General features: G+C 32.3%; 1 protein-coding gene across 9 annotated transcripts in view; it reads right to left on the bottom strand.

The window, feature by feature from the left end:
* Positions 1-13,932, bottom strand: part of Lrrk (Leucine-rich repeat kinase) — a 147,950-nt gene that overhangs the window by 64,184 nt on the left and 69,834 nt on the right. For 7 of the 9 annotated variants that reach the window (XM_089712743.1, XM_089712746.1, XM_089712747.1 and 4 more), the window contains 3 exons: positions 12,991-13,110; positions 12,005-12,112; positions 9,196-11,513 (listed from right to left, as the gene is read on the bottom strand). In XM_089712743.1, the coding sequence (XP_089568869.1) occupies positions 11,439-11,513; positions 12,005-12,112; positions 12,991-13,110 (303 nt within the window). In that variant the 3' untranslated portion in view covers positions 9,196-11,438. Of the gene's footprint in view, positions 1-9,195; positions 11,514-12,004; positions 12,113-12,990; positions 13,111-13,932 lie in introns of those variants that run through there. The other 2 variants (XM_089712744.1, XM_089712745.1) reach the window with 2 other exon arrangements.

The following is a 13,932-nucleotide window of genomic DNA, read 5'->3' as shown; positions in this document are numbered from 1 at the left end:
TTATACCACAAATAATGGCTCCAAATATGTATCTACCATTTCACTGTACGTTGCTTAGTTTTTGACCCCTGGTTAATCGTATTTTATTTTTAATATTTTATTTGTTTTTTACATCATTTTACAAGAAATTTTATGAAGATTTTTGTAATATAATTCAAAATTTGATACTGTGTTCCATTTTAAAGATATTTCGTTTTCAATTCAGAACCGACAATAATTTCCCCGTAAAATTCGCGTACAGGATGTTCGCATATTGTATGAAATTGAAAAATTTAATTGTTCGTCTTCAATTAAATTTTTCAATTTCATACAATATAAAATGTACATATGTTTTGTTTATATTGATGGGTATCGTTTTTGTGGTATTTATTGTCCTCAGGTTTAATACGATATAATCAACTATACAAATTATAGTCCGTAACCTCTATGGAATTCCTTTAATTTTAGTATATTATGGTTAAAAGTGTATATTATATGCTGGAAAAATAGTAAAAAAACCTACATCGGGAACAATGGTTTTCACTATGACCTATATATAGGACAAAGTGACTATTTTACTATGTAATTTGTGTAGGACAAACTGGAAAAGAAATTTCACACATTAATTGTACAACATATTCTTACCTTAATACAAATGCAACATATTATTTTTTATTGGGGAACCATATGTTTCTGAAAAAATAAAAAAACGGCCAAGTGCGAGTCGGACTCGCGCACCGAGGGCTTCGTACGAACTTATTTTTTTAATTATGCTGTAGGAAGGCTGTAGGTATCTTTTAATTCATATTTTAGAATTCTTTATCTGTGCTATAAGACTACTATTTAATAAATTTCAAGACTCTGTTCACGGAAAGTAAGTTTTTATAAACCTTGCAAATGTCGAAAATTACGAAAATTTGCAGCATAAACAGTTGTATCTTTTGATTGCGTTGGCATATATTATGTTTGATTAACTGTTTTTATTTTGTTTTTCTGTCGTCTCACAATTTCAAAATGAACGACAACACGGGAGTTGTCATTTATCTCTATTTTTGAAACCCAGATTGGGGTTATTTCTTTAAAACTGGAAGAATGTTTTTTTAGAGTTTTGAACCTCAATACGATTCGCGCTTCAAGGAATCCGAACAAACCTACTTTTTATGATGTTTTAACTTTAAAATTTATGTTTTTAGTGAATTTTTCTGTTGTGTTGTTGATTTAATTATAGCTGAAATGTATTATAAATCTGAGTTTTTAATGTGAATATCAAGTTAATACATGTAGCCGTTCATTAGTTGTAAGTTGAAATTATTATTATTTTTTTTTTATAAAGTGTAATTAAAAAAATCATGTTATTTGCGATTATTCTTATATCTGTTTTATAAAACATTGCTTTTTACCAAATTTAAAGATTTTATGTACTTGGGAAGTACCCTGTCGGTTATGATTCCCTTGCAAATGTCAAAATTTGCTAAAAATTGCAGCATTAACGGCTGCATCCCAAAGGGTTTGGTTTTTAAGGGTCCAAAACCCTAATAGGATCACGTCTGTCCATCCCATCTGCCCATCAAGACCCATTTTCACAGGAACGCGTGATGTGACATAAAACTGAAATTTATATTGAATACTTGAGTCGATTGAAGCTGTGAAAAAATCAAACTTATAAACCAACGCAATCAAAAGATAAAGCCGTTTATTGACTCAGGCCCCGGAATCACAGACACAATAGAAAATCTATTGTATCGTGGACCGATCGGGCCGTTCGGGGCTCAATGGGTTATGCTGCCAATTTCGAATCGACACCTACAGGGTACTTTCCGTGTACGTAGAGTTTTGAAATTGGGGTAAAATAAGGTCTTATTAGCGCAGATTGAGGAATAATTTCGAAAAACATAAAATTTTGGAGTTACAACATGATAAAAAATTGGTTTGTTCGGAGCCCTCGGTGTGTGAGTCCGACTCTCACTTGGCCGGTTTTTTATTCTTATGTACTAGATGTAGTACATTCGTAGGTAGAATGTTATAGATGAAGATCGCTGCCTGAAGAAAATTATTTTTTTTTGCATTCATGACTTTAAATAGCCTTGGAACATTACACATTTAATAAAACGAATTAAATGCATCATTTGCAGTACGTCTGCAAATATAAATCTACCCTCTCAATTTGTAAATCACTAGCGATAACAATTATTGTATTTTTGGTGTCAAAAATGCTTCTATTACCCAGAAGAAGAATGCAATTTTTCTATTTGAAGATATCACATTGCTGTCTAAAACTACATAATCAATAATAACTTGTTTGTTAGGTAACCCTAAAATAAACTTCCGTCTTGATATTTTAATTTTCTTTCGAAAATAAAAATTTGTATTTGATAGAATAACCTTTTCTGATTCGTAAGCATTTGAGTATCAATAAAAGAGAATTCAAATGGATCCAAACAACGATCCTTGTGGCAATGGAAGACAAGACACTCCAAGGCTTACTTTAACAATAGGACGTAACAGTATTTGAAATCAAGAAATATAACTCTGTATATTTTGTCAAATGAACAGATAATAATACTAACACGATCAGTGTTTGGGAATTTACAGCTTTTAATTCCTGATACCAGGATTCTTCATGAAATTCTACACATAACACGTCTTACTTTATTCCAATCAAAATATTTTTAAGTTTCATGCTGTTTGTGTACTATGGACTCCCTAAACTACTGAACCGATTTTAATACAATTTTACCGATTAGTTTATATCTTAATTACAATATGCTTGGAAATACTGCATGTATTAAACTAGATTGGATAGCGTTCATCACTTTCCTGATCACATTCAAGTGGAACCTCGTGGTAATAAATCGTCGTCTTGAGGCGGTCGTTGTGTCCGATGTATTATAAGAAAAAATGAACAGAAGTTAACGTTATTTATGCTAAGTTGCAAATATTCCTATTTATTGGCCAATGTTGGCGTCAACACCACACATTACAACCACATGAGTATATAAATAGTACAGACACAAAAAGCTTCATAAGAATTTTTTTTTCTGTCAGTTAAGTAAAACTTATTTAAGTAAATAAAACATGTAGATGTATAATTGTTTTTTTATTTTGAATCTTTAAGTTTATTGATTTTTATCCTTAACATAAGCTGTATTTTATAAAAAATATTTAAAACTCGAATTTCCGAAATTTTTGATTTATAAGTTAAATGTAACGGTTTATAATTAAGTTATGGTATAATTAAATGTAGATTTCACTTTTGTACAGCTTAGACATTTTTCTGTATGGATACAGTGCCTTTCGATTTGTAGTTGGACAACATTTCATTTTATAGGTAGGTACTATATTATAATAATTAAGAGCATGAAAGAAAAAAAAAGCATTTCTTCATAATGCTATTGTTACCACAAAAAATATTTTCTTAATCGCTAATTTTAAGAAAAAATAAATTAAAATTAAAATTGATGTGGAGACGTTATACATACAGACGTTAGAACAAAGTCCACCATAAGAATGAAGTCATTTAGGAATAAGACGATTTTTAAACATTAATAAAAACCGAAATATTTAAAAAAAGTAAAAATTACTGTTAGTTTTTATCTAGTTTTGATTAAAATAAAAATAAAAAAAAAGTAGCAAAAATTTTTGAAATGTTCTAATTTTGGAGCAGACTGTAAAGTCTGTATTTGTATGAACATATGTGGAGATCGCGTCCACTTATTTTCATGCGTAAACGATGATATTCATACTCAACTTTCTCGAATTTTTATAAAATAAACCTATGTTTTTGTTATATTCACTCAAAAGATTGTCTATTGTAACTAGTGTGAAAATACAAAAATAAAAATCTAAAATACCTTGATATTATTTTTTTATGAGTATTTTTCTTCACAAGGTCATATTTTTTCAAAATGTGTGGGAAAAAATGCTTCTAATAAGTAAAATAAACACGCCAGGGAGTAAGTAAGGTAACTAATATAAAGTTATCTAGTTAGCATCAAAATTTACAAGAGTGTCACAGGTTAAAGTTTATATCACAAATTTTAATATCGAAAAAAATCGGCAAATCAGCGCCGACCGCTCGAATTTCTCCGACAGACAGCACCTTTTTGACGCGGCGCGCCGCGACAGCTGAGGGGTTAAATAAAGAATTTGACTGCTATAAACTTAAATCTAGAAATATGACTGGTTTAAAATTTTCAGATGATACTTCGTATGCTTCGTGTTGAGGCATGAACAGCAGGACAGCAATGATCACAAATTTACGGAAACTAAATATAGCCAATATCTATATAAGTAAAGTTCATTGAACCTCCGTTAGTTCCGTATGTTTCCGTCATCTATTCAGTTGTGTGGCGTGGCGAGGGGATTTTTGTGAAGCGTCCCGCGCGCTCTTATGCTCCACCCAGGGGGCGTAGCCCAAAAGGTGCACAAGCATGATTGTATTTCGCCTTAATTCGAGCTGTGACTGAACTCCGGACAAACGTTTATTTCCTTTCGTTTATTGTATCTTGAAGTAATATTAAAGTTCGTATACCTAGTGAAAAGTGTTTAATTTTTTACCTATTAAAAATGTAATAAGCGCGTCACACACGGTGAAGATACTATAATATTTTATGTTAAGATTCTCTAATATAAAATATTACAGTATCTTAAGATATCCGGTATCAGAGTACTGACCATCATTTTTCTTTTTGTCATTGCGTACTAAGACCACTGTGGAACCGCCATCCTGTTACAAATGATCCGAAACACTGACACAACATTTCGGGTCATTTGTAGACAATCTTAACATAAAATATTATAGTATCTTCACCGTGTGTGACGCGCTTTAGTGGTAATTGATTCTGAATGCTTTAGTAATCTCTCTGACTACGAAAAAACTACTTGAATTCTACGGGCAAGCTGTAAAGCCTTAGCACAAAATCTGTTTGTTAGACATAATAATTCATGTACGGTGAAATCTCAACACTTATTTGGATAAAGGTTGGAATGAAATTAATTGAAGACGGACAGGCTATTTTTAATCTTATCCCTCAAGTGCTGAGAAAGAAGATAAAAGGATTTTCTAGTGGTTTTGGCCAAGAGTGAAAAGTAGTATCTAAATTCAGTTATATATTCATACATAACTAGCTGTAGCCCACGGCTTCGCTCGTGTGATCAAAGAAAATTAACGAATATAACGTAACGGCACCAGTCTTGTACAGATTAAGGAAAAAATTGAAGTTTTTTGCAAATTTCTCGTAGGTTTTTTAACTTTATTGGATATTGTTTAGTTATACCTTTAGTTCAATGTTAGTTTAACGTAACCAATGTTAGAAAAAAGATTACAATGCATAAATAATGAAGTTATTTATAAATTAAAAAACCACTTTTTTGCACCAGTGTTGGACAGTGAAAAATCTAATGATGGACACCCAGTTTTGGACAACATCCAGTTATGAACACCCATTTATGGACTGTACCTAATGTCGTTTCTCCAGTTATTTACAATTGGAGAAGACTTATAGTTATCAATAGAATCTTGAAAATGATGATTGGAATACAATAAATCGGGGATGTATTTATAAAAAATAGTACTTATTAATTATTTTGCGTACTTATAATATTTAAAACAGTCTTAATTTCCATTTTCTAGGCAAAAATTGCACAAATGCATCGTTAAATACGAGTTATGTCCGTTAAGAAACACCCATATGGTTTTTTTTAAGTCAGGGATGAAAAATATAACTAAAAAAAGTACTGCCATTCCATCCATTTTGGGACTTCTTCTTCTTCGTCATATCACTCTAGGGGGGTAGATGTTACCCGCGTCACGATGTTCCGCCGTATCTCTCTGTTTCCTGGCATTCCGCTACACTCGTGAAGTGAATCGCCAATCTGAATCCGCCAGCAGCCTTAATCTGATTGATCCATCGATATGGATTCCAAATTGTAGCACGAGGCAAAAAGCTTTTTTTAAACTGTTGTCAAGATGGTGTGGATGAAATTTAAGCGTGTGTGCTATATGGTGGTGGAATTTAGCAGCAGACAACGATCCAAACAGTTCATCAGAGAACTCTCTAGATCTCTCTATTAGATATTATGTTGTTGGACCCATTAGTGTAATTTTAACAAAAAATATCAATGTCCATTATAGGAACCAAAGCAAATCCAGTCATGGACAATTGTTGTACAATATTGGAATCCTTTGTTTGAAATGGTCGTGATAGGTATATTATTAATCAGAAAGAAAAGACAATACAGAAAAGCGCATGTAATTAATACCTTTAAAAAAAGTTTATTTTCGACAAATGTCCATAAATGGATATATCCATAGAATTAAATCCAGTTATGGACACTGATGAATTTTATTTAAACAACATAACCTATCATGATACTAAATCGTGTAATATTTCGTACACTTAACTACTATAAATAAAAGTAATATCAAATTTTGCTGACATTTATACAAAAATTCTTATAACCAAAATTGTGTCCTCACTTCCTTAAGGATTTTCTTAGTAAAAACGGATTTCTTCGAAACGAGTCGCAGCAACTAAACATAACGTTCTGCCATCTTCAAAAATTTTGGCCGAATAAGATGAAATGTCGTATTTTGATAGCTTATGAACCAAACTTTTATTTTAAGTATTGCCAAATTATATAACGTTCATTTTGGTCTTAATATTTAAATTTAATATTTATTTTGTCCATTACTGGATGCTTGTCCACCACTGGTGTCGTTACCTTATATATATATATATATATATATATATATATATATATATATATATATATATATATATATCATATCTTATATTAGATGGCGCAATATGTAAGATATGACATGATATCTTACATATTGCGCCATCTATCGAAATTTCTTCTGATTTTAATGCGCATCATAATGAGTCTTCCGATAGAGATATTTTACTCTTAGATCATTAACCTTTTGACCGCCAGAGCAAAAACGCATCGCCGTGCCCTCCACGCCAAGCCACAAATTCAATGAGATAACCTTGAAAATAGTAGGGATTCCAAGATGTTATCGATAAACATAATAATTCACGTCTGAATATTTGAATAAACAGCTTATAACACAAAAATAATATTTATTTAACCTCATCTCCTACTGTAAAAACTTAAGACCACATTTATAGCAACTATCAACAAAAAAAATCAACCTTTTGAGATACAAAAATACATATAAAATTGCAGCAAGTTACAGCACTATTCTCTATCAGTTACGCCCCATTGGCATGTATACATGCCAATGGCGCGGGCAACCATCCTTTTTTTTATAATCTCTCGCTTCTGATTAGGGATGTGTAGCTGTATATTATTATAACTTATCGAGTTTATTTATTAAGTTTATATGAACTACAGGTATTATTGTGGAGTGTTTATTTGTAAATATCAAAACAACTATTACCTTTAAATAAAGGGAATTGCATTAAAACTACATATTTATTTTCCAATCATTTAGTTTAATACTTGAGTTATTACAAATACTAATTATATGTAGGTACCTATTTAGGTCAATTACCATATTTTGATATGACATAGCGACAATTTGTATCATAAGAATATTCTAATAAAGGCACTGATTAGACTTATTAGGTAATAAATTTTGAAAACTGCTCGCTCACTCGCCCGCTACTCGATAAAATATTTTTACAACTTTCCGCACTTAACAACACGGCACGCGCTTACGACGTCACCAGTCCGACATCTATTCATGCCAATGGCGCAGAAGGGATTGCATATCGATACTGTGCTAGGGATGCGCATGATTGGCGAAAAGGAAAATATTCAAATCAACAATATCCACAATATAGACAATATGGTATTATACCAAAGAATGTAGTATTTACCTTTTTTCTCAGTGACTAAGCTTATATATTTTTTTTGTAGTTATTACAAAAATTAAGCGAATTAGAGTAATTTCGCTGAAATTTTAATGAAGTTACTTGAATATTACACTACATCACTAGTAGGCACGTATACATGTCATTGGCGCGAGAGAACATGCTTTTTTAGCCATTAATTAAGTTATTTTTTGTCATCAAATATTTGAATAACTACTTGGCAATTTTGTTTACTGTGTACAATTATGTAATAACTGGGGATTCAGTTCATAAACTGTATAAATAAAACACGTAAAAGTAAAGGTTTAATATGTTTATTTTGTATTTATCTATGATCTGTTTCTTGGCATGTATAGGTGTCGTTGGCGCACAGGGCACGATTGCGCATGACATCTATAGATGTCATTGGCGTTCAAAAGGTTAAGTAATGGATGGAGTACGCTGGCAAATGTTCTAACTAAACTTTCTGCTGATTTTGGTGCGGGGAGGGCAACACACTATTGAAACACAATCACACATTCACAAAAATAATTTGTGTCACGAAAGTCGTAAAAATTTACGACCTTTTAAGTGACGAGTTTTTAAATTCAACTCTATCCCTAAGTTCATAAAGATTAAATTTGTATTTCATTCCAAGTTGTCTCGTGGGGAGTGTGGTTCAATATCGCGTTCTAAATTCAATTTTATAACTTATATCATAAAGATTAAATTTGTATTTCTTTAAAAGATAGTCTCGTAAGGAATGCAGTTCATTATCGCGTTTTAAATTCAACTTTCTCTCTTAGTAGATAAAGATTAAATTTGTATATTTTCTTTCCATGATAGTCTCGTCTCTTTCTCTCTCAAAACATGACTCGATTATTTGTCTTGATCATATTGCTAAACGATACATCGACGATTATTAGAAATTGCATTTAATTAGAAATGTACGTTAAAAAATAAAAAAATATACACAAATTAAAGGTTATTCCATCTTTTTTAATATTCGACATGTTTGAATTGCTTCTGCAAGACTTGACAGTGCAAAACGGCATTTTTAGCGGAGCACTCGCAGACGTCCTTTCGATGTTTTACGAATACGCAGAGTGTTTGTAATCGATTACGCAAGTAGTTTTTATGAAAGCATAAGATTTTTCGATTCGAATAATCTTATACCTCAGCAAAAGGGGAAACGCCTGCGAGTGTTATCCATTACTTAATGATCTAAGATTTTACTGCGATACAAAGTAGCCTATATCACTGCCTAGCCCCCAAACTAACACCCGATCATAAAGATCATACCATAAAATAGCTCCGTTGACACTTGAAAGAAAGACAAACATGTAAGGATAGAGATTACCCAAAATATGGAAGTGTAGAAAATAAAACAAGATTATTCGTTTAATATTTTATTATTCATCTTTGGTACCAACACATCTGATAAGCATTTCAAAATGGGCCATACAATATCTATAACCGATACAATCTAAACGCATAATAAATAAGGTTTTATTACATCTTGATATTAAATAAAAATCAGTATTATTCGTATTTCAATTGTACATAAAAAATATAAAATTAAAATAATGTTTCATTCTTAATCGCACAATTTTATCAAATTTCAAACCATTTTAAAATTAAGATTTCGCATCATCACATTATGCATTTTTGACAATATACCAACATATTTATAAAAAAACAATATATATTACGTTTTATTTACATAGAAAACAGTATAAAAATAATAAAGCGGTTATGCTACATAAACAGCACTTGAAAATATTAAATACAATATATCTTATACTATTAAAATATAAAACTTTTTGCAAGCTACGTTTAATTTTAAGACTGACTGACGTGGCTTTTTGGTGCAATTATTTCATAAATTATTTTTTACGACTAAAATTACTATAGGACTTAATTGTACCTACTATTTATAAAAATAATGAACATAACTACAAAAATATTCTACGTCTGGCAACTCATTTTGAAATCCTTTTGAAGTGAAACTTCTTTAGGCGCGTTGAGAGTAAAATTTCAAGGTATCACAGTAATACCGTCACGTCATGGAGTAAGGCGGCGATTTTGGTATCTATAAAACTTGCCAAAGAAGTTTCACTTCTGGGCACACACGCTCTTTTTTATAAATATTCCTACCGAGGAAAAATACAAAATCATTAGTTTAGTATTAATAATTATTATTAAAATTGCTGCTGTGGATTTTTTCAAACACGGAAACAGATTTGTCAGCCATTTCTCATAGTTTTGACACTAGTTATGTACATTGTACATAGAATGAAAAGCAAAATAAAAATGCCCTTAATTCTAAAGTATTTTAAAATTATCGTGATCGATAATACCAATTTAAAAATATACGTTAGTTTTAATGAAAATTTTAGAATATCCAAGTTTATTTTTTTTATGTTAGTATGTATGTTAGTAACATAATAAGTAATAAGTATTGATTTTCAAAGTTACAAATGTGCATTTTAGTTTTAACTTAAAATAAAACACATAGTTTTTTATAGTTTTAGCAATATTTAGCAAGAAATTGCTCCTTAAATAATACACACACAAACTTTATGAAAGTAAAGTTAAAAATTATTATTAACAAAACACAACAATACTTGAGTATTTTAAAGAATTCCTTATTTACATGTACTTATAATAAATTCTAGTAAATTCCTATTTATCTATATGATGATAAGTCATCATCTTATATTTTACAAGCTGAAACCCGTGGCATCACTTGCTTCGTACTTGGGTAATCGATTAAAAGTATTTTTTCAAGACTTTCGGACTATAATCTATCTGTATACCAAATTTCATACAAATATGATAAGCCGTTTATACGTGAGTGGAAAAACAGTTTTAAAGGAATTTTTACATAATAAATAAATGTTTGAGTTGACTTTGATCCTTATTAACCGACTGCAAAAAAAGGAGGTTCTCAATTCGGCCGCCGGTATATTTATTTAAGTTATAGGTTAATTTAGTAATATAATACCTTTAAAATACTACAGATCGTATTAATAGAAAATTTTCTAGAGACTGAACACCTACAGGTAGATAAAAAATCTAGGTATTACATTACCTACTTAGCTACCCTAAACATATCTAAGTCCTACACTTATAGCTATTGATAAAAAATCTATGTAGGTAAGTCGATGGAAAATTTTAGGGTTATTTTATTGACGTTTACGATAAACAAGTTTCCCATTCGCCTATTAAAAGGTCTTCAAAACTGTCCGAGCGGTGTTGTATACAATATTCATTGAAATTAAAACCTTATTCCATGGCAGTAATGTTCAAAGTATGTATATTGTATCGTTTAGTTATGTTTGTATTAGGCAGGCAGAGTTTTCTAAATTTTCTAAGTTTTGCATTGGACATTTTTTGGAGTTCAATAGGTTAGGTACGTATTTATTTTTTACTTTTGTTATTATTTACTAGTTTTTAAGGTATTGCATAGCTTCTATCGCGGGCCTTGAGCGCGGGGACCAAATCCAGAAATTCCGTAACGAAAAAACCTCACGCGCCCCACTCCGACGGGCGCGGAGGTGTGGCTTGAAGGCATAGCATGCAATAGCTTTACCGCGGCAGTCCTCGAGTGACACACGTCTTTTTTTTATTTCTTCAATCAGGTATCCAATGTTGAGTCCGCCATAGTAGACAGTAGAAACCGCTGAGCGCAATGTTCGGGTTGTTAGACTGAAAAACAATAAAAAAAGGTATATCTTCTTATATATAAAAATGAATCGCAAAATGTGTTGGTAAGCGCATAACTCGAGAACGGCTGAACCGATTTCGATAATTCTTTTTTTATTATATTCCTTGAAGTACGAGGATGGTTCTTATGTAGAGAAAACGTAAATATGTACCACGGGCGAAGCCGGGGCGGACCGCTAGTTAATTATAAATTTAGGATTTTAACACAATATGGATAACAGGAATCGAACTTATACCCTTTTAAAGTAAAGATGTGTATATATGTATATATCGTTAAAATAGTGTCGTGATATTTTTTAACATTTGACTTTTAATAAACACATTTTTGAGTTATTCTTTATAATGATAAAGCATATTTAAACAGCGACGATGTTCTCCTGTCTATGAAAAATGAAATAAATTAGTTGTAACATCTTTGAAAGAATGAAAACCATATTTTTTCATTGCTTTAAAGTACTTCTCTTATTTCTTACCTGTGAAGGTGCATATCTATTGAGCAGCGGTCGGTATCCATCGCCCAGGGTTGCCAACATCGGATTTGTCGCATTGCCATGCGGGTATAAAGGCAGTATTGCCCGCACCTGAAAAATATCATTATAATCATCAGCCCATATATTATGTTCCCACTGCTGGTACATGGGTCTCCCATAAGGGATCAGGTCATAATCCACCATGCTAAGTGCGGGTTGGCAGATGAAAAATATACAGAGAGACAATAAAATAAAAAACAACACATGAGTATATCAAATGTTGAGAAATGGAGTAAAAAAAGTTACTTTATGGTATCCAAGGGACGTGATAAGACAATAACTAAATAAATAGAAATGCTTGATATAGTTGGCGGGTAGATACATTCAAGAATTTATTCTCTAATCTGTGACAATGAAGAATTAGTGACGTTTAAGAATTTGTGACACGAAGAATTAGTGTAATTTAATCTTTTTCCATTTAAATATTTGCACTCCCAGATAGTGGGTAGAATGATTTATTTATTTATTTATTTATTTATTTATTTATTTATACATCTTTGACTTACAGTACAAAACATACCAAAACGCACAAAGATAACAATTATTACAAAGTCTGACTTAAAAATAAGGTACAATTAGAGACAAACGATACAATATTAACATTAAATAGGTCCACTTCAGATTTAGCACGTAAAAATTTATTTAACAAATTGAGTGCATGATGGGTGGGTGCACTCCAAGCGGCTCGCGTCCGGAGCAGGCTCTCCGCGAACAGCGGACGCGAGCGCCACTGCACGGAGCAGCTCGGTGCCCACACACCACAGGCCCCCAGTGCCACGGGATTGTCAATTTTGCTATTTAACAGCAGAAAATAATGAACCATAAGCGCGCATGATGGTAGTGGGCAGACGCAGCGGGCGCAGCGAGTTGTGTGTGTATGTGTATTTATGTGTGTGTGTGTGTGTATATGTGTGTGTGTGTGTGTGTACCTCCTCATCGTGCGGGCGGCACACGGCCAGCGGCTGCAGCGAGGCGGCCCGTGCGACCACGACGCAGCCCCACGCGGTGCCCACGTACGCGTCCGCGCCCACCGCACACAGCGCCGTCACCTGGACACACACATACACTTATATTGTATTATCACAATCAGTGTAGGGACACACATATGCAATTCGCTGATCAAAGCTTTTTTGTATATTATTGTATATTGTGTGTCCACATTATTTCCCCGAAGTTTTTACCTATTTAATAAATTATATTAGATATTATATTGTTTGTTCGAACGCGCTAATCTCGGGAACTACTGGTCCAATTTGTTTTAGATTTAGAAAATGAAGGAAGAAGGAAGGCTATAATATCATCACGGTAAGACCAACAGGAACGGAGCAATGCGGGTGAAACCGCGGGGGACAGCTAGTCTTCCATACATACCTACAGCCTCCGGGGAAGGGGCCGAGTATTATGTCGCATTCCTACTGACCAAAACCCCATTATCCCACTAATTAACTTAGTTACAGTACGATTCAAGAAAGGTGACCACAAATGGCGGCCGTCAGTGCACTCATGAAGAAAATACTTAAGACAAGATAATGTTTTAATATTGGTTAAATAATTTATTTTTTATTTATTTAAAATTAAATCCGCCCGCATCTCACCTCGCACCTCCAAAGGGACCTTAAATATGCCTTCTGCGCCGTAGTCATCTTTCGTGAACTGTACACTGTTTTGAAAATCAGCGCTGTAGTACTCTCGAGTCAAACAGCATAGCTGAGTCTGGGCCTTTTGCCACAAAAATACTTTTTTTTTGTTTTATTATTTTTGTTTATTTTTATTTTCAATTTTGTTATTAAGTTAAGTAGATTTTAAGTTTTTTTGTATCCAAATTATTGTGGCAATAAATACATTTCATTTCATTTCATTTTAAGTTTAAA

The sequence above is a fragment of the Colias philodice genome, chromosome 29, assembly GCF_061535455.1.
Source record: "Colias philodice isolate Cphi_HAF_F1 chromosome 29, ilColPhil1 Martin Lab GWU primary, whole genome shotgun sequence".
NCBI lineage: Eukaryota > Metazoa > Arthropoda > Insecta > Lepidoptera > Pieridae > Colias > Colias philodice.
The sequence above is the reverse complement of the archived record's forward strand: the minus strand, read 5'-3'. Positions and strand labels throughout refer to the sequence as shown.